The sequence below is a fragment of the Cricetulus griseus genome, chromosome 4, assembly GCF_003668045.3.
Source record: "Cricetulus griseus strain 17A/GY chromosome 4, alternate assembly CriGri-PICRH-1.0, whole genome shotgun sequence".
Lineage (NCBI taxonomy): Eukaryota > Metazoa > Chordata > Mammalia > Rodentia > Cricetidae > Cricetulus > Cricetulus griseus.
The window spans coordinates 128,273,075-128,300,772 of NC_048597.1; the positions used below are offsets into that span (position 1 = coordinate 128,273,075).

The following is a 27,698-nucleotide window of genomic DNA, read 5'->3' on the forward strand; positions in this document are numbered from 1 at the left end:
ACACAGCTGGTGAAGGAAATCTATGGCTTATCTTTTCCAGGATTGGAGGGCTTGAGGAATCCAACCTTCAAAGAAAGATCCACTTGTGGGCACAGTTCTTTCACTATCTCATACCCTCTGGCTTTCAAAAACACTGGTTCAACCAACCATGGGTCAGAGAACAAATAAATATGTCTAAGATTTAAAGGCCACGTGGATCCCCATTAAGGCCCGTGGCCAGACAGAAAAGCCACTTCTTCACATGGATGGCAGGTAAGGAAAGGGCTCCTTCCACATCCAGGACACCACTGGTCCTTAACAGAGAGCCAGCCCAGCTCAAAGTCACAAGGGCCTGGGAATTCCCCCATCCCATCCTTGTGCTAAACAATATTAATTGGTAACTCATCTTTTTCCCATCAAGCAAAATTGGGTATTAGGAAAACTCAGTCAAGGAGATGTAGTCAATTCACAACAGAGTGGCCTCACCGCTCAAACCAGCTTGCCAAGTTTTGGATGCTCTTGGGCTGGTCCCCAGAGGTCTGCACAGCTTGGCATGTCCGGCACCATGGCTCATCCCAGAAAGAGGTAATGTGTACCGCATAGCTCCGGCGCCAGTGGAAGTAGCGGCGATAGACAGCCAGGTTTCTGTCGAGAAAGAGCAGGTAGGCAGCCAGGGAGGCAGCACTAGGGAAGTCATCCACGTGGATGAAGGATCCACGAGGCACGAAGCGCTCATAGTTGGCACGGTCAGGACCTAGCACCACTGGCACAGCCCCAGCCAGGAAGGCATTCCGCCACAGCTTCTCAGTGATGTAATCCACGTGTTGTGAGTTCTCGAAGGCCAGGTAAAACTTGTAGCGGGCCACAGTGTGTAGCAACCCGCTGGCTGGCACTGGTTTCCCGACTGCCGCCCGACCAAACACGTCCACAGGCACATGCTGGATCAACTGGCGGTAGTAACGGACCCGCGCCTGGCGCTCATCCCAGTGGCTCACAACCCAGGCAACCAGGCCCCGCTTGCGGGCCAGCGGGGGGCTCAGGCCTGGCGGCTGGTCAGTGGGATGGCTTCTGGGGTAGAGGAAGCCATAGGGCACGAAGACATCTGAGTCGGCCCGGTAGGACAGCGTCCAGTTGAAAAGATTCTTAGCCAAGCCCCGCAGCCCAGGGGAGTGGGAGGGCGATTCGAAGTTCATCCACACCCAGCGTTGACCCGGGGGTCTAGAGCCTGCGGTCTCCAGGGCTTCGCCTGCTAGCATCGCCGCTCCCTCCTGGTCGTCGAACACACGTTGCTCCAGAGCCTCGTCCCTGCGCACTTGGGCTCCCCAGGGCGGGGGCCAGTCGGAGAGTCCCGTCACCAGGTCGCGGTGGTGGAACAGCACTGCCTGAGCCTCCCCGTAGGCCGCGCGATCTGTGAGCAAGCGACAGCCGCTGATGTTGAAGCGCAGGCTGCAATCAGGGGGAGACCTAGGGTGGCCGCCGCGCCCCCCAAAAGGTTCCCACCAGAGCAGCACTCCCACCGGGCGCGGCGGGGCTGGAGATGCCCAGGGGAGTGGCGGCAGCTGTCCCCAGCAGATGCAGGCGGTCAAAGCGGTGCAGAGCAGCCCGGCTGCAGCCAGCGCAGAGGAGCTCCGGCGTAATCTCCAGCCTGGGCGCACTCGTGCGCGTTGCCGGGTCCCCGGCGTCCCCATGCAGGGCCCAGGAGCGGCCGCCTCAGCTCGCCACGCGTCCACCGACCGCGAGGGGCGGCACCGGCTCTCATACTGCCGCTCGTGGCCGGCCAGGGCCATGGAAGGGGCGGGCCAGGCATCAACAGGCCCGCGGGCGGTGCCGCGCCCCTCCCAGGTCCAGGGCGAGGTGAGCTGGGCGGACAGCCTGGCCCGGCGCCACCTTGTCCCTCCCAGACACTTCGCCCCCAGACCTGCAGGGCCCGGCCCCAGGCGTTTCCTGCTGCGCCTGCGCTGGTTCCCCAGCGAGGGCTCCTGGGCTGCTCTCGGTTGGACCCTCACCAGGGGTCCCGGCCTCACGGTGCGTGTCCGCTGTCCCAGCGCCTAGGTCGCTTAAGCCCTCGCCTTTCAGAGTAGTGGACTCGAGAGCTCCCCAGAAGTTTAGAGCGGGTGGTATGGTGGTAGTGGGAATGCAGAACTCAGAGCAGAATCAGCTTCCTTCCGTATTGCCCTGTGCCGGGCTAGTGACGGCCGGGGCGGGAGGGGGGTGGGACTCAAACCCTAGAACAGCTGGAATGTAGTCCAGACCTCGTGGGCCTGCAAAACAGACCGGTTGTGGAGTCAGGCACCTGCCCGGAGCAGTGTGACAGGTCCCAAGAACATTCCAAAAGATGCTAGCGGGTCCATCACAGTACAGAAGGCGAAAGTGTTATCTGAGTTATGGAAATACATTCTTTTCTTGACTCCCATCAAAAAAGAAAAGAAAAAAGTTTTTAAGGGTTTTATTTCACTGAAACGGATCATACACGTGACTTTACCCAATAAGGCAATCTAAATTTGTTTCCGTTTCTCCACCCCATGTATTTACAGTTTGATTTTTTTAGATTTTATTTTACTTTTTGTGTATGGATGGTTTGCCTGTATGTGTACTGTGAGCATGCCTGGTGCCATGGAGGTCCGAAGAGCACATTGGGTCCCCACGATTGTGACTCACCGTGTGTACACTCTGTGAGAGCAACAAGTACTCTTAAGCATTGAGCCATCCATCTCTCCAGCGCAGCAAACAGATTTCTGAACGTGAATATTCAATGGAAGGATGACACATAAGAACTTTTAAATATAAACAGACAAGTCACAAGCAGGCATGTGGAGCATACTGCCATGGGGATTATAGCCCCAGTTAACTAATTCTAACTTAAAGTGTACTCTGATTTTCATAAGCAATTTGATGCCTACAATGTGAATGTGGCTGAATGCCTTTTATATAATCCTTGAGTTATATATCTTATATCATGGTCTCTGATGCAAAACCTGGTGAACTATAGGAACTCCATTCCCCTATACCCACACAATTGCTGGCCAACAGCATTCCTGGTACTGAGGGCCTGCGGGCCTGAGGGCCTGAGGGGAAATAAAACTTGAATGGCCACTGTGTTTTGAGAACATTCTACTCTTAGCTGAGTGAATGAGGATCACTATTTTTAATCATTTGGGAAACAATTTCCCAAGAAGGTAATGCAAAATACTTGGGACTATAAAATGGTGAATCAGATAAATGTTCTTGTGCCCAAGCAAAGGCTATATCAGTTCTTCACATGTATCCAGATGGTCACAACCAGTCATCCTTATCTGCAATCACTTGGAAAGCTTAGCCCCAGGGCTAGACTGTGACTTCCTGGACTAGACCCTTTCTTATTATTGAGTCAGCTGTTATTAGGTGGAATTCTGGGTGGGGGGAGCTGATTTAAGTCGAGGAAGCAATTTTAAGAAGAGTTTTAGAAGCTCCCTGATGTGCAGCCAACAGTTCCAGCAGCCTACAGTGTGGTATCCGTATAAGCTCTGGAGAACCTGTTGGAAACAAAGCCCTTCTTATCATCAGTACAGGAAACATACCTGGATTTTCCATTTGGATGCATTTTCGTTGATTTGTTTTATTTTTTCAAATGTTTATTACATTTTCATTCATTTATTGTGTGTGTGTGTGTGGAGAGGAAGGGATGCTTGAATACCATGGCACACACGGGGAGATCAGAGGACAATTGGCAGAAACGGAGCCTCTCCTTCCACCATATGGGTCTTGAGGAACCAAGACTCAAATGTAGAAGCTTCTCGAAGTGTCTTCTGGTAGCTCTTCCTACCAGCACTCAGCAACAGAGTGGAAATTACAGATTAGACTCATGTGTCTAGTAGTTTTCTCTTCCCATACCTTACAACATTTTATGGTGTTTCTAGCATAATGTTTTAAATTAAAAAATGAAATAAAAATGAAATTCAACAATTTTTATTTGGAAATAGAAGTTTCCGCAATTTCCCACTGTCTGTGTTTGAGTTAGGGCCTCTTGTAGCCCAGGCTGTCCTTGAGCTGACTACATAGCTAATCTTCCTGTCTTTACTTCCTGAATCCAGGGATTACAGGCATGAACCACTAGTCCTGGCTCGCTGTTGGTTTTTATTAATATAAGAGCTATAAAGGAACAAACAGCATGGGGTGTTTTTTGTTTGTTTGTTTGGTTGGTTGGTTTTTCGAGATGGGGTTTCTCTGTTTTAAGCAAAGCGGGTGGGTTGCTTTCCTTTTAGGCAACAGACAGTTGCCTTTTAGGCAACAGACAGTTAGGCTCTGGTGAACAGGTGTGTTGGTTAAAGAAATACAAGTTTTTCACTACAGATGTTCTTTTATATATTCCTAGAAAATCATTAAGCCATCAGTAAAGGACGAGCTGAGTGAAGCCAGAGCAGAAGGGAAAACAGCAGGAAAACTGTGAGAACATGGGTCTGCCCCTTTAGACCAGATTCGATGGCCTGGAGAGTCAGGCCAACGCCTCCCTGCAGCTCTGTCTGGAAGAGTTAAGAACCAGTTTGTGCAATATGACTTGGCAGGTTTCAATTTATGGTATCTGACTCTTCTGTGCTCTTATTCACATGTGCTATATTGAATTAAATCATACCATGATGTAAAGCTTCCTGGAAGCACCCTCTCACCCCAACTCATAAAAGTGATATTTATCTTGTTGCTCCCTGTAGAGGCGCCTCTGGCTACCTCTATCATCCTCTCCTCTCTCTGAATGTCCCCTCCCCTCCTCTCTCTGAATGAAGCTCCTCTCTAGATTTTTTGTTTGTTTGGTTGGTTTTTCAGATGGGGGTTTCACTGTGTAGCCCTGGCTATCCTGGAACTTGCTCTGTAGACCAGGCTGGCCTCTGAGAACCACCTGCCTCTGCCACTGTCAGCTACTCTCCAGGTTTTAAATGGAAGCTTTTCCCTCCTTTGTATGATGCTATCACACATATCCCCATATATTGTATTGTTTCCGTCTAGTGCTCTTCCTGCCTTCTTGATGCCTGATCTCATGGCCTGGAGGTCATTTCTCTAAACAAAACACATCTCCTATGTGTCAGCTGCTTTTCCAGCTCAACCGCTGCTTCTCTTCCTCTTTATTCAACAAAAACTACTGATGGAATTCAAATGTGAACCAAAGAAGGCCTAAACTGTGGCAATAGCTATGAGGATGGGGAGAACATTAGAGAAGGCACCTAAGGGGTACTCTGGGAAGGTATTCTAGGTACTAATTGGGAAGGCTTTCTCGATACCCACATGTATCTGTTCCGTGTAAATTACCCCCTGGGCGTGTTTGTGAGTGCTGTTTCATGGGGAGGGGATGGTGACTGCTTCAATCCTAACTCCATCCACAGCACCAAACCAATCACCTAGCAGTTGTCATCATCTCAGTGACCACCCCACTGAATGGACGAATGATGAATGGGGACTCGTAGTGTATTGCTGAAATTACCTAGCAGTATCTATTCCCTATGAGAAAGTGACTGGGTTTAAGAGAATGAGACTGTGGGAATGGCTTACTGTGACCTTGAGACACCCCATAGGCTTTCAGTGGAAAATTACAGACATGTGTTAATTAGGCTTCAAACTCATTCAATTAGGTCACTAAGATTGATGCAGCCCAAATATACATTCAGACAACAATGGCCAGGGGGATGTGGGCTCTTTTTAAAACCTTCTCAAGACAGAAGAGAAGGGCTTGAAATGACCCCATCTAAATTTCATGGAATAAAAATGGGTAGAAAGTGATGTGAGTCAGGCAAAAGTGTGCCTCTTCCCATGTGTGAGAGATTTACTAGGAGATGACGAGGATGGACTAAATGAGCTCTCAGGCCTCCCAGTTTTCACAGAACATTGCCCAGGGGGAATCAGCTTTCAATTGTCTGCATGAACAGCCAAGTCAGTTATAGAGGAAGGGCTTTCGGATGCTGAGGTTTGTGTAGAGAAACACTTCATAATGCGTAGGCCAATCAATCAATGGTCAAGTGTGCAAAGGCTGCCTGTTTGCCTCCAGTTTCATTAAAGGACCAGACTCTTTGGGAAAGGACACAACTGTAATTCCTAAAGTCAAACACATTGTTTTGTTCTTCCTCCATGGAAATAGGTCATTTGACTTTTCTGTTTGTTTTTGTTTTATATTTTGAGTCAGGGTCCCATGAGCCCCAGCTGGCCTCAATTCACTGGGCAGCCAAGGTTGATTCTCCTGCCTCCACCTCCAAGTGCTGGGGTTACAGGTGTATGCCACCATGCCCATCAGGAAACCACACCAGTTCTTCCTAAGACTACCTTAGTGTTCCTACCAGATTGAGAGAGAGAGAGAGATGGTGTCCTGCGGAAGACCCAGAACATGTTCTGATGGCCTCAGTCTGTCCCTAAACTCTGGGAGAGCCCGGCTGCTCTCAAAGGCGCTGACATTTTTGGGGTGGATGTAAGGTTTCTGAAGCTGAATGCAGACCTCTCAAATGTGCTTTCCTGAAGAGAGATAGAGGCAGTTCAAAGTCCAGTTTGATATTAGTAAGTTTGTTCTTATCCTCAAGGGGAAGGGCGGGTGAGCAGGTGTGGCAGGGAAGGCAAACAGGCAGGTTGTTTCCTTTGTCAGGAACACTTTTTTTTATCTGCCTGACTGGGAAATGGGCAGGGAAAGAACAATTAGTTTAAAGTTGTTAGGAATTGCTTAGGATGAACATCAACTACCCTGTTATATTCTCTATTGCTGTTGGCGGTGGTGGTGTGTGTGCTTGTGTGTGTGTGTGTGTGTGTGTGTGTGTGTGTGTGTGTGTGTGTGTATGCAGGTCAGAAGACAACCCTGGGTACAGGCCTTTGCTTTTCACCTTATTTGAAATGGATCTTTTGTTCTTCACTTCATATGTACATCAGGCCAGCTGACCTGTAAGACTCCCCGGATTCCTCTGTCTGCCATCTTGAATCATGCTACTCTATTTGACTCTACATAAATCCTGTAATCCTACATAGCAATCTGAACTTTGCATACTTGAGTAGCAGACCCTTATCCACCAAGCCATCTAGTCCCTGCCCCACTAACTTCTTGAAAAAAGTTAGGAAAAAATGAACACATGTGCTTTTCTTTTTTGTTCAAATGAACCATTTCACTAGCCTTGAATTGTTATAGTCCATATAAGAATTTGTTGCACTCAACTTTATAGTTTTAAGCTTTATGCACACCTTCTACCTGTACTCTTCCTTGACTGAACTAGTATTGCAAGAATTTTGAGTGTTCAGAAAAATGAGCATAAGTAAATTTGAGGCAAAATCAGAAATATTTGCACAGTTTTAAACAATTCAACCATTTGTCTCTTTATTCTTCAACACAACTCTTTCCTGAAGTAGTGGTCATTTATAGTCACATATAAAAGTTATGGGATGTGGAATACAAGACTTACTCAAAACGAAGTTGTTCTGACTGGGAAGGGAGCTGAAGCTCAGCCACCTTTGAGAACCATAAGTGCTGGTAAGGTACCACACAGAGATGTAGTTGAAATTCTCTCTGGACTCTGCAAGGTGGGCCTGTGCTTGTTCATGTCCGGTATATACATCCACAAGTTCAGTGATGGCAGGGCAAGGGAGAAAGGTTTGTTTATCTTCCATGTCAGTGAAGTTTGGTAGAAACAGATGGGTGTCTCTCTGAAGTTCAGCATTCTGTTGCCCTGGGAAAAAAACCACTATGACCAAGGCAACTTTTTGAAGGAAGAGTTTATATGGGCTTAGAGTTCCAGAGGAAGAAGAGCTCATCATGACACCAAGTAATAGATGTGGCAGCAAGAGTGAAAGCTGAGAGCTCACATCTTCCAGCACAAGTGTGAATCAGAGAGAAAGCTGGAAATGGCAAGACCCTTTACATTCTCAAAGCCACCTTCAGTGACAAATTTCTCCAACAAACCACACCTCCTAAACCTCCTCGAGAGTGTCACCAACTGGAAAGCAAATGCTCAAACACATGAGTCTATGGGGGACATTCTCATCCAAACCAAAACACCATGTATACAAGGACTTGGAGAATATGAATTAAGAAGCATTTTCATGACTGATGGAAATGTAATTCTATTATGAGCATCTACCTCTGCTAGCCAGCTGTAACATACACTATGTATTATGTAATGTCATGAAATTCTTAAATATTACAAACACCCATGGATACTCTATTTTTATTTATTTATTTATTTTTGGTTTTTTGAGACAGGGTTTCTCTGTGGCTTTGGAGGCTGTCTTGGAACTAGCTCTTGTAGACCAGGCTGGTCTCGAACTCACAGAGATCCTCTGCCTCTGCCTCCTAAGTGCTGAGATTAAAGGTGTGCACCACCAACGCCCAGCATTTTGGCCCATGGATACTCTAAACACATTAACTGTCACACAGTGCAGCACATGGCTTGTGCCTAATGAATATTTACCAAATAAATGAATGAGCATTGCTATTAATTTTGTACTTCATGAGGTACTAGTTAAGTGATTCAATTTCTTCAGGGATTCAGATAATGCAAAAGGTTTTGAATTATAAGGTGATGACTAAGATTACATGAGTGTGTCTATAACTGTTGGGTAAAAATGATAATGACTGACCAAGTCTAGCAAGCAGTGTTCCCTTCAACCCACATCTACTTGAGTTGGCACAAATTCTGTTCCAGGAATCTAGACCAATTTGGCTTGGTCTCAGCTGTGGTATCTGCCACTCATCACAACATTTCATTGTCCACAAGGTGGCTATCCCCTAACTTGGGCTTTGCAGATGGGGGCTTGGGTCTCAGCTAACCTCCTTCTCTGGCTGTCAGACCTCCAGTTCCCCCACAGACTCAGAGCATATGTCAGGGAAGAGGACAGAAGGATATGCCCTCTAGTAAGTCTGCTAATTCTCCTTGGTGGAGACACTCTTCTCAAGCAGCTGGCCAGCACAGGAGGAGGTCTGGCTGGCCTCCATCACACCCGTTCCCATGGTCCTTCCTCCGAAAGAGGCCTGGGACCCTTCAATATCAACAAGTACTTGTTGGATTAAAGTGAACAAGATGACAGACCTATAAACTATTGGATGGCACAGAAAATGGCAGAATAAATGCAGACGGCTCCTTGGCAAGGGTGAAAAATGTTTTAATGTGTATAAGCCAGTTAGGTGCCAGGCACATGGTGTGTAACTAAACAAATACAGCAATTTCTGCCCTCAGAGGACACGGTGTCACATTCATCTCATTCACCAGAGTCACAGCGTCAGAAAAAAAATCCCATATAGGAGTCTAAAGGTTGACATTAGAAACCATGCATGGCTTATCCTCCAGTAACTCTCTCACCCAGGACTGAATTTCCTTGCCTGACTCTTTCATTATTTTCATGTTGAAATATTATTTTGTGTAAATTGTTATTTGAACTTCTTGTTTCGAAATGGGGTGTCTTTCTATTGTTGCCCAAGCCATCCTCTCACCCCAGCCTTCTGAGTAGCTGGGGTACGGGCATGCCATTGTGCCTGGTTAGATATTACATTAGGTACCCGTCTCATGCTCATCTTCCTTTACGTCTTTCTCACCAAGGGTTGTCAGATGGTCAAACAAAACTTCCGGGTTAAAAGCAAGCAAGTTTCATATGCATGAGGCAGTAGGCCAGAGCCATCCTTTCTCTGCTTTAGTTACAGAGATGAAATGAGGAACTATAAATTAGAAGGGAGCTTTTTGGCCACACATGTGCTCTAGGCAAGAACTGTAATTAAAGTAGACAAAGCTAAAGGCAGCTGAGGAGTCCTTTAGTTTCAAAACACAGGGAAGTCCGCCAGCCATCGAGCCCTGTCCATACACAATGAGGTTGAATCAGAATTTTGGTCCCTTGTGATTTTTTTCAAGTTTATTTTATTGTGGTAAGAACATTTAACAAGAGGTATGTCCCTGTAATAGGTTTTTAAGTATATGAGACAGTAATACTGTCTGTAGCTATACATGGCTCCACAAAACTAACTCACTCTGCATCTGCAAGTTTTTAACTTTGTTGGTGGTGGTGATGGTGTGTGTCTGTGGTCTGTGCATGTGTGTGTGTGCAGGTACACTTATGTGAGTGTGCAGAGGCCAGAGGTACATATCAAGTGTCTTCCTGGGTCACTCTCCACCTTGTTTTTTGAGACAGTCTCTCACTGAACCTAGAACTCATAGGTTAGCTAGACCAGCTAGCTAGCACTTTCCCAGAATCCTCCTGTCTCCATTAGTGTTGTAGACATATACTGGAGCACCCAGTTCTTATGTGGGCACCTATAATTTGAACTCAGAGCCTTGTGCTTACAAAGTAAACAGTTTACTGTCTGAGTCATATCCCTAGTTCCTGAACCATTGATTAGCTATGCTCCCTCCCCACCCCCACCTTTAGCACCCAGTAGCACCTCTATTCTCTTCTTCTGTGTTTGACCATTTAAATTCTTAGTAGAACTAGAATCCTGACAAACAGGTCACTGTGAATGGGCTTGTTTCATGTTCCATTATACCCACTAGGTTTATTCATTTGACCTCCAATTCCCTGTGTGTGTGTGTGTGTGTGTGTGTGTGTGTGTGTGTGTGTGTGTGTGTTAGACACCAGCCTGCAGCATTCTGAGAACTAAGAAGTTGGGGGTTGTGATGACCAGTGTTTCCTTGGAACCTAATTACTTTGTCTTCACTCAAAGTCCTTCTGGCTTACTCCTTTCAAAGTATGAACTCCTGAAGAAAACTGAAGTAATTCCCCTAAATGGATAGGAAATTAAAATGTCAGATTAGAAACATTGGTAGGAGGCCCTACAGGACATGGTTACACAAGGCAAAGCCATATCATGACATACTATATAATATGGAAAATTTGCAACATGTAAAATCACAATTAAGGTAAGTATATTTCACCTAGGAAAATGGTCATAATGTATGGCTGTGTGGGGAAAAATGTGTGAGCTACAAAGTGTAAAGTATATTTTTAGGAACACAAAGTCCTAAACCTCTTCATAACTTCCATCTCTAAAATCATTCCAGCTGTGAAATGCAGGCGGTGACATCCTGAACCAGAATGCAGAGAATGCAGAGTTTGGGTTTTATGACTTTACTCCTAATCTTTATTCTGTGTGACTTTTGGGTGCTCTGGCTAAATTGGGATATGGGTGTTAAGCCCTTAGGGGGGGAGATGTATCCTGGCACTGAGGTAATATTCTGATAGGAACTGAGAAGGCTCAGTGGAACCAGGAAGGATAGAACACCACCAGTCAGAGGACAATTTTCAGAGTACATTCTTACCTTCTGCCTTGCTTTGAGGCAGGGTCTCTCTCTCTCTCTCTCTCTCTCTCTCTCTCTCTCTCTCTCTCTCTCTCTCTTTTAAGATTCTATTTATTTATTATGTATACAGTCTTCTGCCTGCATGCCAGCAGAGGGCACCAGATCTCATTCAAGGTGGTTGTGAGCCACCATGTGGTTGCTGGTAATTGAACTCAGGACCTCTGGAAGAACAGTCAGTACTCTTAACCACTGAGCTATCTCTCCAGCCCCAAGGCAGGGTCTCTTATTTCGGCTTCTCTGCTGTGTACTCCAGGCCATCTGGCTCATAGGATTCATAGACAGTCTCCACCTCCCACCTACCATAAGAGTGTGGGCAATACAGAGCCGTATTAGCACATCTGCTTTATACAGCTCTAGGGATCAAGTTCAGATCATCGGCTTACACAGCAAGTGCTTTTCCCACCAAGCCATCTCTCTGACCCGTGTTTTATTTTGAGATGTTTATTTAAAATGCAACACCAAAGTATTACATCAAATCATAATTCTTAAAGTCTCCATTGTTGGGTATTGAGCTGGTTTTGTTACTTCATATTATAAATGATGCTGGTGTGAGAAGCCTATACATACACCTGCTTGGGAAATGAGGCAGTGACCATAAATACAGTATTTAACTGCAAAAGCAGTCTGGTCCTGGAGTAATAAGGACAGAAAGCCTGGAGCTTGGTGTTTGCCAGCACTAGAGGCTGGCAGCAAACCTGGAAATTCATGGTGTGGGGAGGGGTGGCTTGTTTATTAGTAAAAGTGTGACGAGAATGGAAATCTCTGAGCATGTTTATAAAGTCACACTGGGAACCTAAGCAGGAGCAGGGTGTCATTCCTACTGAGTGATTCTCAGTCAATGTGTCTTCTCTCTGTGTGCACACACTCACAGAAAGGGAGATGGCTGGAAAGAAAGTTGAGAGCATGAGATTTTGGACCTGTAGGATTATTCATGCTTTACCCTAACTAACCAGTTTCTGGTGCCTCTTGACCACTCTAAGATGTAGTCTCTGGGCTTCAGCTTCTGGTTCACAGTGCTGGTTTTGATGAAGCATTCTGGAACATGGTGGTGGCTGCAAACACATCCACACCCACCCCTTGTCACACACACACACACACACACACACACACACACACACACACACACACACACACACACCTCATTCAGGGTGCTTTAACTAAATGGAAAATTTTGTATTAAGTCTGGAAAAGTTTGGATCTTGACTCAAGACACTGTTTCACAGTGTGGATATTTAAGCAGAAGCAGGGCATGCCAGCGAGCAAATCGCCATTCATTTCACTCTATTAGAAACAGGGCTGAACTTGAGAATGGGAACTGAGCGGGCTTAAGTGGGCTTATGCTGGGGCAGGGGAAGGTAAACACAACAGCTAAAACTGGAAAACAGGGAAACAGAATCTTTACTGTCAGATAAATCACAAAGGATATGAGGATCAACAAACTAGAAAAGTCCAAATACCAACTGAACAGACTAACACATGAATAAATTAAGTATGATGTGCTGTTGTTTTGACAGGTCTCCCTCTGTAGCTGGGCTGGCCTAGAACTTACCTCCAGCTCTTGGCAGTCCTCCTGCCTTAGCCTCCAAGTGCTGAGATTACTGGCTGGAGTAACCACACCCAGCTTTATACACACTTTTGCAGAATTATTCATGATGCACAAATGAATTGAAGTTAAGCATTGTTACATTAAGTAGGATAATAAATGTATATACTCTAGTGCAGTTCTTCTCAACCTTCCTAATGCAGCAACCCTTTAATACAGCTCCTCCTGTTGTAGTAACTCCCAACCATACAATTACTTTCTCTGCTAGTCCATAACTGTAAATTTGTTACTGTTATGAATCTTAATGTAGGTATCTGGTATGCAGAATATCTGATGTGTGACCCCTGTGAAAGCATCTTTGGCCCCCAAAGGAATCGTAACCCACAGGTTGAGAATCACAGCATGGTGTCAAGCAAGTAAGAAAAATAAGCATAGGAAAAAAGGAAAAAAAATATCATGACTCTGAAAGCTCGATTACATTGTTTTCCTTTGTATTTCTGTTGTTGCTGTTGTTTGGGTTAATCTCATGTAGATCACACTGTCCTCAAACTCACTATGTAGTCGAGGATGACTTTTAACTTCTGATCCTCCTGCCTCTGCCTCTCAAGTGCTGGGCACCCAATGTTTATCACAGAGCCATGGCTTCAGGCATGCAAGACAAGGACTCCAAGCCACACCCCAGGCCTCCTTTACATTGGGGGGGGGAATTAAAGGCATTCATCACCACTATCCAGCTTACATTTTTTTAAAAATTCTTTTGATTTATTTTTACTTTATGTGTGTAATGTTATTCCTGCATGTATGTTTATGTGTCACATGCTTGTAGTAGCCACAGAGGCTAGAAGAGGGTGTCAGATTCTCTAGAACTGGAACTACGGTTATGATCCACTGTGGGAGTGTTGGGTTCACTGTAAAAGCAGCAAGAGCTCTCAATGACTGAGCCATCTCTCCTGCCCTCCTTCACATTCTGTATATTTCTATGAAGTGGGTGAAAGGGTTTTCTCTTCTTGTTTTTTTGTTTTGTTTTTTGTTTTTTGTTTTTCGAGGCAGGGTTTCTCTGTGGCTTTGGAGGCTGTCCTGGAACTCGCTCTGTAGACCAGGCTGGTCTCAAACTCACAGAGATCCGCCTGCCTCTACCTCCCCAGTGCTGTATTAAAGGCGTGTGCCACCAACGCCCAGCTGGGTTTTTCTCTTCTTGTTAACCTCTTTTTATTTTATTTTATTTTATTAGTTCAAATTAGGAACAAGCTTGCTTCAGATGTCAATGGTTAACCTCTTTTTAAACCCATAAGAATATATATATCATATATAATATGTCATATGTACTTAATTTATTCATGTAAAAAGATAGCCTGGCTCCTTACCATTTAGTAAGCAAATTCTATAGAAACAATGAGATCTACAGAGCTGTAAGAAAAGGATTGTCTTTAAACCAAAGCTCTTTTATTGATCATTCATTAACTAATCAGTGGGTACTGTGCTTTCTGCTCTGTGTCTGGATCACCCTCTATACCAAACAAGAAATGGGTTATCCCTTTACACTATAGTAAAGTTTCAGTTTCATAATGTTTAACTTGAAATGAATAAGAGTTGTGCCTTTGTTTGATAAATTTAATACAATAAGCTGAACAGAAGCCTAATACATCCCAACTGTGAAAAGTAAAAACAAGTGTATTTTTTCTTAGCACATTTTCCCAATAGTATTTTGTGGCTTTGGACTGATTTACACATTGGTATTACAGACTAAAAGACTTTTTTCCATGCATCTTAAATTGAGAAACAAGCTTGAGTTTCTTCTGTCTTTGAACATTAGGAGAATGAAAGTTCCATCTCTGTGGAAGGGTGTGTCCATCTTATCCTAGAGTCAGAAAAAGAATATGTGAGCAAAGTGTTTTATTTGGGGAGATGATCTTTAATCCTAAACCCATTTCAGTCTAGGTTTGGTTAGATTGAACCACGATCCTCATAGTGGCTCACATGAAGAACAGTGTGTGAAAGCCACAGGCTTCCTTTTAACCGGGAAGCCACAGTCCAGCCTCTAAGCCCCCACCGAAGCAGCATGGTTTTGGGCAGTGTTGGCATTACTCAGATGCTGGCTTAAAATTGCCTTGGGCCCTGCCTGACCTGAAGCAGAATCGAGTTGTCATAAGGAACACATGTAATGCATGGGCAATTCAAGCTTAGCAGTGGTTAAATGACTTTCTCTTTCTTTTTTGGTTTGTTAACATAGTGCAGAATAAAGAAGTGATGAGGAAAGCCAATGAACAAAACCCTGGGATGTGATGAGGACGGCAGGTGCTGTGCAGTCTCTAAACTAGGCTTTAGAACTTGCTGAATAGCCATGACTCTAAACTTGGGAGAGCCACACTATTTTGATCACACACACACACACACACACACACACACACACACACACACACACACAGAGAGAGAGAGAGAGAGAGAGAGAGAGAGAGAGAGAGAGAGAGAGAGGGAGAGGGAGAGAGAGAGAGAGAGATTGTGTGTATACAATGGAAGCCAGGGTTTGGTGTCAGTATTTCTTGATTGTCCCTACTTTATTCTTTGAGACAGGGTCTCTCCCTGAACCTGAAGCTCGTTGATTTGGCTGGGTTGGCTGGCCAGTGAGCACCAGGGATTACAGGTTAAGTCAAGTTTACTAAAAGCACTGATTTCTCTGTGGGTTACAAATGGACTCACCTCTCAGATTCTAATGCTGCCTTGCCACAGTCCTGGCATTTTGGCCTGGTTAACCACAACTATGTGATTTGATGGCTTCACCCTATTGTCCAGTGACCAGAATCTCCATAATGATGGCCAGTGGCTATGGCACAGTCTGGGAGGCTAGAGGGGCATCGGCTGGTAATTTCCACTACACTAGCTCTCAGACCAAGGATCATCATGTCCTTCCTATCACCAAATTTTCTTACCTGAGAGATGGAGCTTACCATCCTCAACTTTTGATCATGTGGGCTATATAACTATGCAAATTGCTTGTTGTCCTGCCTTGCATGTGGTAAATAATGGCAACTGCTTTATTATTGCCAACCCATGCTGCATGGCTGAGTCTTGTGTGATTTTTTACTTTAATCTTATATCTCAGTTTTCAGTAACTGCAACACCCATATCCCTCAAGCCCATACTGGCCTCCTCTTTTGTGGTACTTGTGTTGTGCCCACATGTCACTTAGCGTCAGTAGATATCCCAGTTTCTGAGCTCTGGGAACAGGAGAACCTTGTGGTTGAGGACATGGGCTCTGGAGATGGGCTTCCTGGGTTCAAAGCCAGCACTTATACTCAATAGCTAGGTGGCACTGGGTAATTCTTCAGTCTTTTTGTGCCTCAGTGTCCTCATCTGAAAAATGGATTATGTCTATTCCTTATGGCTGGTGTAATGCTTAAATAATATATTAACAATCTGAAACAGTAGTGTTTATAGCATTTGTTGAGATGATCCATATCCTGGTTAAGAACACACAGTGGGCTGACTTAGTGATTAAGAGCATGCACTGTCCTAGCCAAGGACCAACGTCTGGATCCCGATATCTACATCATAGTATGCCTTTAACTCAAGCTCCAAAAGATCTAATCCTGTGTCTGACCTCTGACCTCTGATCTCTGTGGGCACTTAGCAAACACACACACACACACACACAGATACACGCGCACACGCACACGCACATACATACAACCAACAAAAACCTAAATTATTTTTTAAAAGAAGAGAAAAGAGAAGAGAAGAGAAGAGAAGACAAGAGAAGAGAAGAGAAGACAAGAGAAGAGAAGACAAGAGAAGAGAAGAGACCCATGCTTGGCTTCTGTGTGCAGCTGTTTTTTCACCCAGGGCTATCTCACAGCTATAGATTGATGCTCAGCTGCGTGTCTCTACACCATCTGCACATTGCTCCTATGTCAAGACCCCTGTCTCCTTCCCATATTCTGCTACAGATGTTGTGACAAACAGACATTGTAACAGAAATGAGGAATGCTTCTCTTTAAGCTTATGTCTTCTGAAGAGTACATTATACAGGTGACCCATTTACCTAGAATAAGGTGAAACTACGTGCCTAGTCCCTCCTTAATTCCCTCACTTAATTTTCATCATGTTCAGAAGAAAGGAATGTACACAAGAAACTTTTGCACATAAGAAGTAAAGAAAACAGTCAGACGTTTAAGTCTAGTTATGCACTTCTCCGCTGTCTGTAGAGGCGTGTTTCTTAGCTGAACTGCTTGAGTCCCAGAATGACAAAGTGGATAAGTATGTGACCTGACAGAGCAAGCTGGCTTTTGGCTGAGGTTCTTAGTAGTGGTGCCACTTGTTTGCAAGCTGAGCAGTCCCCTCAGGGTACCTGTAGAAGTCAAGGGTACAGGGGTCTTACTTCTCAGCCCTCCATGCCTTGAATAGTACTTGGCTTGTGGAAGTGAACTGTTTCTGCTCTGCTGTCCTGGCATCATGCCTCCCATAGGGAGATTCCTTTTGATGCTCCAAATTCCATCCAGGGCCACTGTGAACATTTTAAAACAAGACAATGATAGTGAGTAGTGTATTCTCTTTGAAGCACAAAGTGTTTCAAAAGTATTTTCCCTGCTTATTATGCTTCTAATTAACTGGGTAGAAGTGTATTTGACTTAGTCAAGCTGCCCTAGGTTTTTCTCATCTATTTAATCTTTAATACGTATACGTTTCATGTATCCAATTATTACTGCATGGAATTAAATCACTATATGCTGTTACATTTGAGTCTCTGCAAAGATATGAAAGGTCAATACAATAACATATATTGCAAAACAAAAGAATCAAGAATAAATAAAACGTTATATATTATTGTTTTCCATATCTGATTCTAATTTAATTCTTTCAATAAGTGGAAATATTTCCACAAATTAGAAAAACATTCACAAGACTGAACAATCTCCTAAATGCTGGGTGGGGTAGGGTCAGGGGAGGAGCTTTGTTCTAGACTTGCTGATCCTGAGTGCTTAAAGGACAACCAGGAGAGGATCTGCCAAGACACACAAATGTCAGGAGTGTCCTAGTGAGGTTACAGTGGAGCATTGTGGGGAGAGCTAGTGGGACAAGATTAGAAGATGTTAGGTATCTCCCTGGGAAACCCAAATGTTGGGCAAAGAGGGGGAACAAGAGTTCTTAAGGAACAACAACAAAAACAGGTATTCTGGGGATAAAGCCAGGACAGCTTAGTGTCATGCAGTCTGGGGGAAGAACCATCAGGCACATTCAACATTGAACTCTGAGCCAGTGAGGAGTGGCCCAAACCCCACTGGGCTTGGCTGTGTGTCACCAGCGATACCATCATGAGTAGAAAGTTGATGGGTTTGGGATGAGACTTGAATTTGGAGTCCGAGTCTGCCACTCTGCATAACTCTAGACCACCTAAAAATCTCCCAGGACTCCAGCCAGCAGGAGAATGAGGCTTACTCCAGTGTTTGCTTGTTTCAGTTTTTTAAAGATGGATATTCTGTAGTCCAGATTGGCCTTGAACTTGTGATATAGCCAAAGAAGACCTTCAACTCCTGATCCTCCTGCCTCTGCCTCCCACGTGACAGTTTAATTTTAAACGGTGGAAAGACACTGTAGCAGTTTGAGTGTGGAGGTGACATGATTAGTCTTGTAGACCATCTGTGTAGAGAGCAGACTGAGGAGACCACAGTGGAAGCAGCTATAAACGCTCTGGCGGAGCTTGAGAGGTGGGAGGGGGGAGATAGAGGTGGTGAAGGGCACAGCTGGGGATCTTCTGCACAAGGAGTCTGCAGGCTCAGCCAGCCATCTGGAATGGAACTTGAGGAACTGACTTGTAAATGTTGCCCTAATCAGGTCAGTGGACTGTGTGCCACTTCTTGATGTGGGGAAGACCCCAAAGAGTGAGTTAGAAAAATGTCTGGGTGCATAATGAGAGCTCTCTTCAGGACATGTTAACTCAGGACAGTTCATCAAACATCCATCTGGAAGGTAACTATGCTTACCACTATCCCACCAACACAACCAGACATCCATTTGGAAAGTCAAGCAGGCTCTGAGGTGTGAGGAGGGAAAGATAGAAGCTAGAAGTAATACATTTTGGAGTGGTTATAATTATAGGGCTATATGTAATAGTTGGAGAAAAGGACTGGAATGCTGGGTGAAATGGCGCACACACCTGTAATCCCAGCACTTAGGAGGACAGCCTGTGCTACACAGAGAGTCCAGGATAGCCAGCACTACACAGAGAGTTCCAGGACAGCCAGAGCTACATATAAAGACCCTGTCTCAAAAAGGGGGATGGGGGCTGTTATCCATATTTAGGAGGCCAAGCAGAGGCGGAGAAGTTAGGGAGAAAAATGTGGCCAAAGAGATAGGAGGAGAGCCAGGGGAATGGGACTTGGTGGCCTGGAGGCCACGTTAAAGCTTTAGAGGAAAAAAGGAGTAGGCACCTGTGCCAGATGCCACTGAGAGGCTGAACATTCTGGCGGAGTCACGGGCTTTGGCCTTCAAAGGTTATTTGCCATCTGGAAATGTTTTTAAACTCATGGGACCAAAGTGTACTTACACTTACAAAGAGGAGGAACAAGGATGAATAAAGACACAGAGGCAACCTGCCATGTGCACTCACCCTTAGCATTGATAGATAGCTGCTACTTCATTCTTGAAAGCTGGATGCAGAATCTGGGCTGTGTGTGATGATGTGTGTCTTTGGGAAGGAGAAGCTACAGCTGGCATCAGGTATTCAAAGAACAATGTGTTACAACACCCTGCTAGAAGATCCAGTGGCTAGTTAGGGACTGCCCACACTGCTGCTAGGCAGGAGTTTTTTACCCTCTCTGGGTTCTAGATCCCTATTCTGAAGGAGCCCTTTAAGACACTTTGAGAGTTTTCTAGGCAAAATAGTACCTTTGTGCTCTCTCTGGTGGATGCTATAAAAATGCAACCTGGACATATGTTCAACAATGTTCATAGCAGCATTATTTGTAATATCCAGAAACTGGAAGCAGCCTAGATGCCCCTCAACCAAAGAATGGATAGAGAAAATATGGTACATTTACACAATGGAGTACTACTCAGCAGAAAAAAACGATGGAATCTTGAAATTTGCAGGAAAATGTATGGAACTTGAAGAAACCATTCTGAGCGAGGTAACCCAATCACAAAAAGACAAAGATGATATGTACTCACTCATATGTGGACCTGCTTTATGATACATAGTAGTGACCATGCTTTATCAGAGCTGTTTTTAATGATGTTGCTCAGAATGGTTTCCTTCCAGATGATGATTGAGAAGCTAATTAAAAAAAAATGGTGCCAGGTACCACAAGAGTAACAGAACTGTGCTGTTTTTCTGGGATTTTGTTTTTTACTTTTTGTTGTTGTTGTTGTTTGTTTTTTTGTTTGTTTTTGTTTTTTGTTTTTTTTAAATGGAGTGTGCTGGATGTCTCTACAATTTTGTTCAAATGACTGCAGAAGCTGGAAAAGCTGTTGCTGCTATTGATGCATAACATATTGCCATTATTGGTCTTTAAATATAAATATAAATATAAATATAAATATAAATATATATATGCTAATTGAAACTCAAATATGTGATGAATCCAAGGTGTTTCAGTGAGTGCTCACCTGTGCATGCAAATTTGATTTCATCTTTAGTAAGTAGTAAAGTTATATGCTTGCCAAAAAAAGAAAAATAAGTGACACACTGGAAGACAAATGTCACACAATTTCAATTTTATGTGTAACTTAGAAATGATGAACTTATGGGAACAGAGAGCAGAATTGTGGCTATTAGGCTTCAATGTGGGTCTTTTAACAATGGGGAAACGATTGGTTTAAGGATATAAAACTGCAGTTGGACAAGAGGCATGGACTCTATGAAGTCTTGAGGTCTACTGAGAGCATGATAAATATGGTTGATAACAATATGCTATATTTTAAAAGTTGTGAGATAGTATACTTTAAGTGTTCTCAAAACAAAAATGATGAATATGTGTGATATAACATGTTAATTGGTTTAATTTAGCCATGCCATTGTGAACATACTGTATTAGGTATCATAATTGTGCATGACTTTATTTATGAGCTAAATAAATGAATGGAAAAAACCGCAACCTGGATAGCTGCATGCTAAGTGACTATTTGGAAATACTTAGAAAAATGAATATTTATTTTCTATTCTCTTAGGCTGTCTTACAGTCAAACACACTCAATAGGAATGATACAACACTTGTGCCCTCCCCAGAGAAAGGCAAATATGCTATTTAGCTTCTATATGGCCCTTTATAACAATGAAGCTGAATCCAAACTATTGTAATAACTTGGGGGAAAGTTGCTTAGTCACCAAGAACATAGTGCACATAGGCAGGGTGGATCATTCTACATCTACTCACAGCATGTAGAGTAGACTTAAAGCTTTTCTTGAAGATGCTCTGTGTCATTGGCAATACAGTGAGCCTCAAAAGTAAACACCATGGCTGCTTAGAAACATAAGAGGGCTGTTGTCTGGATAATATGCCTTGAGGTTGTCAGTGTCTCTTATTAGAAACTTCTAAGGGCTATGGGCCATAACAAATAGTTGACCAATCAACACAGGGCAAGCCCTCCAAGCCTGGAAGCACACCAATCCTGAGCCTGTGCATACCCCTAGACACTCCCCTTACGCTGCCCTATAAGATCTCTATGCAGCCCCTTCGAACTGTCTTTTGTAGCCGCCTTGGTGGATGGATGAAAGACCCGAGCTAACATGGGGTTAGCTCGTTAAACAACTATAATAAAGCCTCATGTAGTTTGCATCAAAAAAAAAGAAAAAGAAAAAAGAAAGAAAGAAACTTCTTCTAAGGGGTCTTCTGCTCCCAGGTGCTTCAGGAGCTGCCAGTTAGCATTCAGACATTCACACCACACACAACCAATCCCGGAAATGACATCAAGAAATCCCGGTCATAAAGATATGAAACCCTTAAGGAGGTTGACCCCAAAGGAACATGTGCTTTGCCAAGAAACACAACAAGAAAGGCCTGAAGAAGATGCAGGCAAACAATGTGAAGGCAATGAGTTCCCATGCAGAGGCCATCAAGGCCCATGTGAAGCCCAAGGTGGTGAAGCCCAAGATGCCAAATGGCCCCAGCTGCAAACTCAGCTGCCTTGCTTTCATTGCTCACCCCAAGCTTGGGGAGAAGCTACATGGCCAGGGGTTGTAGGCTCTGCCAACCAAAGCCCAAGGTTCAAACCAAGGCAGAGGCCTCAGCTCCAGCTCAGGCTCCCAAGGTTGCCCAGGCCACTGTGAAGGCCCCGTAGAAAAGGTTTCTGTTTGCCAATGTGAAGACAGATAGACTAGTGTGACACACATACACACTATTTGCAAATGATCAGGACTCTATGATGTTTTTACAATAAACTTGAGGCAAGACCTGTTTTTAAAAAATTAAAAGAAAAGCCGGGCAGTGGTGGCGCACACCTTTAATCCCCACACTCAGGAGGCAGAGGCAGGCAGATCTCTGTGAGTTTGAGACCAGCCTGGTCTACAAGAGCTAGTTCCAGGACAGTCTCCAAAGCCATAGAGAAACCCTGTCTCAACCCCCCCCAAAAAAAATGAAAAGAAAAGAAAAAAGAAACTTTTAAGGGGACTGGGCCCCCTGTGGTGATATATTATTTATGATTTTTAAAGCTTGCCTGAGGATTCAGAAAGCAAAGTCAGCCACAAGCCATAGAAGCCAGGCACACACCTTTAATCCCAGCAGCCAGAAGCTAGGAGGTGGTGGTATACACCTTTAATCCTACTACTCAGGATTAAGAAATAGATGGATCTCTGTGAGTCTAAGGTCACCCAGATCTACACAAGATTCAATCAGTCTAAAAGAGAATTTTAGCTCACACCTTTAATCCCAACACTAGAGAGGTATAAAAGACCGGAGCAAGTAGTCAGGAGGTGGCATTCATTCTCTAACAAGGCTGAGGAGAGGTTACAGTCTGAGGCTTGGTGAGAACTGGGAGAGACAGGATCAGCCCATTCAGCCTGAGGTAGGGGTAAGAAGCTGGTGGCCAGATGCTTTGCTTTCCTGATATTTTTTAGCTTGAAGTTTGAACGCCAATATCAGTCTCTTTGTCCTTTATTTATTCGTGTTACACCCCCATTCCCAGAGCAGTCCACCCTAGAAGATGACCAGTTCTTTGAACACTGGTGTCTGAGGTTCATGGTTCTTTCTTTTGCTTTACTTTTTCTTAGTATCGTATGTGTGCATGATATGTGGGGGATGCATGTCTGTGGGGCATGCATGTCTGTGGGGGATGCATGTCTATGGGGGATGCATGTCTGTAGCATGCATGTGGAGGGTACAGCTTTGCAGAGTCGCTTCTTTCTCTCCACCTTTTTATGGTGTGGTGATTAGTTCTAATTGTCAACTCTTAGAATCACCCAGAAGAGTCTCAATGAGGGCTTGTCAAATCAGGTTGACCCATGGTTGTATTGGTGGGGGATTGTCTTGATTATGCTAATTGGCATGCGGAAACCCAGCCACTTATTGGACAGCATTATCATCCCCTGGGCTTTCGGTCCTAGACTAAATTATAGAGGGCAAGCAGAGCAGTGGGCATACATGCATGCATTTTCTCTCTCTGCTCTTGACTGAGGATGTGTCTAGCTGCTTCAAGTTCCTGCTTTGCCATCCTTGCCATGAACTGTGACCCAGAACTGTGAGTTAAATAAGCTTTCTCTGCTGAAGTTGCTTTTGTCTGGGTATTGTATACCAGGGCCATGAAGGAAATTTCGGGATTGTGGGTTCTAAGGACTGAACTTCCAAGGTCAACAGGTTTTCTTTCACAGCAGGTACTCTACCCAGTGAGCCATCTTGCTGACCTAGGTATGTCCTCTAGCAAATTCAGGACCCCATGAATATTATAATGAAAACCTGATTACTAGAAAGGCAGGAAATACTCTCCTAGTGATTAGTTGCTGAAAAGGAACCATAGACATAAGGAGACAGATTGATGTCTGTGAGGGAGTGTGGGCATCACATGAACTATCATGAGAGCTATCAGTGACCAACTGCATTACTCATGAACTGTGGATTTCTAAAATGAGATCCATGGGTGATTTGACCGAGTTCAGTGGCTCACATTCTGCTGGAACAGTGTTGGAAGGGAGGCTCTCTGCATGAGGAACACCAGTCACAAGGGAATTTGGTAGACTAGGCATCCAGGAAGCAGCCAGGAAGCTGCTTTTAACAAGCTAGGGGGTAGCCAATACAATGTAACATTTGGGAACCCCTGCCACTGAGCAAATCTAAAATGATAATCTGAAGATGTTACTGTGTGTCCCAAACCTGTGAAACGTTCTGCTTACTATTAAATAGAAAGAATATCATCCACAAGTATGGACAGAAAAGTATATATATTGAAGATCTAGCTCATTTTCTTCTACATGTAGAGAAATAGGCAAAAAAAATAGTTGTAAGATTTCCCTTTATCACAAATAAAGTAAACATGTTGCCATCAAATAGACAAATTCATACTCATTTAGCAAACATACTTCCTTGTGGCTAAGGTTACCTGCAGGTGTGCTTTTCACGTGGCACTCATCCCTCTTGATAGAAAGTTCTTCTTCCAAAACCTCCTTGATTCTCTTATGGGGCTCACAGTATAAAAACGTCTTCCCTGCAAAGATATTCACAACTGATTTGTCACCAACTATGCCCAGCCTTCCAGCCATTATTCCTATGTGAATCGAGTTTCAAAAATGGCATGTCATCTCTTAGGAATTGCAGACAACTTTGCCCTGCAGGCTGTATCTTGGGATATCTTTCATCACAACTTCTGGTTTGGAGGACTTCATACTTTTTTTTTTAAGATTTATTTATTATGTATACAGTGTTCTGTCTACATTCATCCCTGCAGTTCAGAAGAGGGCACCAGATCTCATTACAGATGATTGTGAGCTATCATGTGGTTGTTGGGAGTTGAACACATGTTAATATTCTACAACAACTTTTCTTTCCTCATTGTTTCATTTACTGTTGATTAATTTGCATATTTGCATACAATTATTATGGAAACTGATGGTTTAATATCTATCTTTTGAAACCAGCCATCAATACATAAAGGCAGAAGTCTTTCTGTTCTACTCATTGGAATATCAGAACTGAGTTTGGCATAAAAGACAGAAGCTGGGTGGTGATTGTGTACACCTTTAATTCGAGCATTCAGGAGTCAGAGACAGGTGGATCTTTGTAGATGCACAGATTAAGATACATGGGACTAGGATAATATAGGTTAATTTTATTCGGGAGAAGTCACTTACATGAGAAACCGATACCCACAAGTTCCAGCTCCAAGGATCAACACCCAGCTGCTTTCTGTGACCCAACTGGAACCAAGAGAGAGCAAGCCTGTCCTGGACCCCAGACCAAATCCCACATGCTCACTTAAGCACCTGTGACCATGCCCAAATGGGCGTGGTCAGCGCCACAGGTGCATCTGGTAGATCTCTCACTACAGATCTTTGTGAGTTCAAGGCTAGCCTTGTCTACAGAGTGAGTCCAGGACATCCAAAGCTACACAGAGAAACCCTGTCTGGAAAAATAAAAACAAACAAATAAAAGAGATGGACAACAGCAGATGTTCAGGTAGGATGCACTGCTGTGTACCGGTCTATCAATACAGCCTTACAACCACCAGAGAACAAGAGCTTCCTGCTACAAGTCAAGGAGCTGTAGAGAACTCAAGCAAATTCTTCAGATGTTTAAGATTTGATGTTAATCTTTCGAAACTATGGCAGGCATCCCCTCTTGTTCCTGGTTAACCAACAGAGAGTATGATTGTGGCATGAGTGTGCTTGTCCTGAGTGCAGACTGGCCCAAAGAGGACAAACTGTTTGGATAGTGACCCTGGGCTACTTCTAATGGTGAGGATCTGGACATACCCCAGACTCAGAAAAGGTACAACCAGACAGGTTTGGGTTCTCATTCTTGTTTCCTAAAGGTTGGGGTCCTGTGAGTAAAAGCAGTGTTAACTGAGCCTAAGTGTTTTAGGTGTTCTCTGAAGAATCATGACCTTCACCAGGAGGGAAGCAGTCTATGACAGACCACAGAGAAGAGCTGCCTGCTCAAAGTGCAGGTCTCTTGGCAGACTGCTGTGTGGCAGCCAAGAGGAGAATGATAAAAAGCTAGCGAGGGAAAGGCCTCAGTTAAGAAAAAGAAAGTACAGGAGCGGGGGAATAGGACTGGAGACAAAGAAAAGAAAAGACAGACATTACACACTATGCTGCTCACTGCTGCTCATCTGCTCTGTTGGTGTGGTCAACAAACTGTCATGTGCAGGGCAATGGGGGAGGGAAGGACTGCGGAGAGCTTTGTAGCTCTGTGTAGACAGGCTGGTTGACTTCCAACAACACTTGATACTGATTTTTTTTGATGCACCTAAGCATCTTACTTGTGTGTGTGTGTGTGTGTGTGTGTGTGTGTGTGTGTGTGTGTGTGTTTTTCTCACAGTTACCTGTGGACTAGTATAACTGTTCACATTTTATAGTAAGAAAACCCTGGCATGGTGGCATATTGATCCCTGGAGCTTACTGGCCAGCCAGTCAGTCGTTCAAGTCAGTCAGCCAGTCTAGCCTATCCTGCATGAAAACTTCCAGATCAGTGGTACACCCTGTCTCAACCAAACTTGGTGGAACCTAGTGTTGTAGGGTTGTCTTCTGGCCTACACACACACACACACACACAAAAAAAAAAAAAAAAAAAAAAAAAAAACCCCTCCCACCCCTCCATGATTGCCTCTCTGGGGATTAGCCAGAGGCTCCTACAGCCCTGGAAGCTGCTTGCATTCATCCTTGGCCCTTGGTTTTCACTCCTGTGTGAGTGCCTTTATGAACCAACTCAGCTGAAGGGGATACCCAGCGCTTGGGTTCAGGAGTCCTTGGTGAACAGGAATACCCCCTTCTACACCCTCGGCCTGAAGAGATCCCGGGTACTTTCTGCCAGTGTCTTTATCTGTCTTTGCCAAACAGTGGCTCTACAGCCCTTCCCTAGAAATCTTCAGGGCTTCGTCCAATTCCACCCTGGAGTTCCCAGCCTTGCTGTCACTTGTCTCCCACAGTCCCAGGCCCCACGTCCCCACGGCCACGCTTTAAGACTGGAACTGAACTTACATTGTTGGCGGGGCTCTTGGGGGCCGCCCGGCTCAGCGCGAGCCCTGCACCCCAGCCCTGGGGGCCTAGGCTGCTCTCCGTCGCGGCTGGCCTCCGCTGCTGTCCCTGCCGTCACCACCAGCGCCTCCTGCCGCCTCATGTCACTGGGGTCTCTGCGGCCCAGGGCCACCAGGCCTCTCAACTCCGCCACCGGCTGCTCTGGAACGCGAGGCGTCTGAGGTTGCCATAGTGACCGCGGATGCTCAGGGCCTCTAGGGCTCTGCTAACTTCTCCCAGGCCCCGAGTGCTGGCGACAAAAGGGGCTGATTCCTTAGATACAGACACACGCAAAAGACCCAGCTTCTCAAGAGAGGTGTTTCAGTTGCATAACTGGGAAACCCAGAGTCACAAAACTGGGGTGTGACTCAGCAAAGTCCTCCCCAAAGCCCTAAGGATTATTCACCGCCTCGGACAGGGAAGGTGTGAGTACTGGGGTGCAGCCCCAGGACCAATGATTACCTACTACGAATTCACAATATTGGTGCTGTAAGTTACTAAATAACTGTAGTTTAAGAGTTTTGTATTCAATGTCTATGTTAGCTCACAAAACCACCCATTTTACAGGTGAAAAATCCACAGAACTGTAAAAGTAAGCCAGAAAAGTTGAGAGTTTGAAGCAGCGGCTACCTCCGTTTTTCTTTTTGAAGTCATTAAAATGTTGCATTACTTTTTTAGAAAGTGAAATAATTCGACAAGGCTTTTAACAAATCCAGGAGACATCCCCTCCCCCAATATGTCTGTCTTT

General features: G+C 44.6%; 2 protein-coding genes across 2 annotated transcripts; both read right to left on the reverse strand.

Moving 5' to 3' along the window:
- Window positions 1–461: 461 nt before the first annotated feature.
- Window positions 462–1,766, reverse strand: Fut4 (fucosyltransferase 4). Its single transcript, XM_027410824.2, has one exon. It carries the CDS (start codon window positions 1,764–1,766, stop codon window positions 462–464), a length of 1,305 nt encoding a protein of 434 aa, XP_027266625.1.
- A 9,709-nt stretch (window positions 1,767–11,475) lies between these two features.
- Window positions 11,476–27,053, reverse strand: CUNH11orf97 (chromosome unknown C11orf97 homolog). The gene is made up of 5 exons (XM_035444196.1): window positions 26,915–27,053; window positions 24,319–24,423; window positions 17,171–17,296; window positions 12,203–12,287; window positions 11,476–11,548 (listed from the first exon to the last, which is right to left on the reverse strand). Exons 1-5 carry the CDS (start codon window positions 27,051–27,053, stop codon window positions 11,476–11,478), a joined length of 528 nt encoding a protein of 175 aa, XP_035300087.1.
- Between the last annotated feature and the right edge of the window lie 645 nt (window positions 27,054–27,698).

Bases quoted from the DNA above. Each gene is read 5' to 3' on its own strand.
- CUNH11orf97 (XM_035444196.1), bottom strand. From the start codon at position 27,053: ATGAGGCGGCAGGAGGCGCTGGTGGTGACGGCAGGGACAGCAGCGGAG. The intron at 24,424-26,914 runs GTAAGTTCAGTT...ATATCTTTGCAG, and splicing joins CCAAGAGCCCCGCCAACAAT to GGAAGACGTTTTTATACTGT. The intron at 12,288-17,170 runs GTAAGACCCCTG...ACCATGTTCCAG, and splicing joins AAGGCATGGAGGGCTGAGAA to AATGCTTCATCAAAACCAGC.
- Fut4 (XM_027410824.2), bottom strand. From the start codon at position 1,766: ATGGCCCTGGCCGGCCACGAGCGGCAGTATGAGAGCCGGTGCCGCCCC.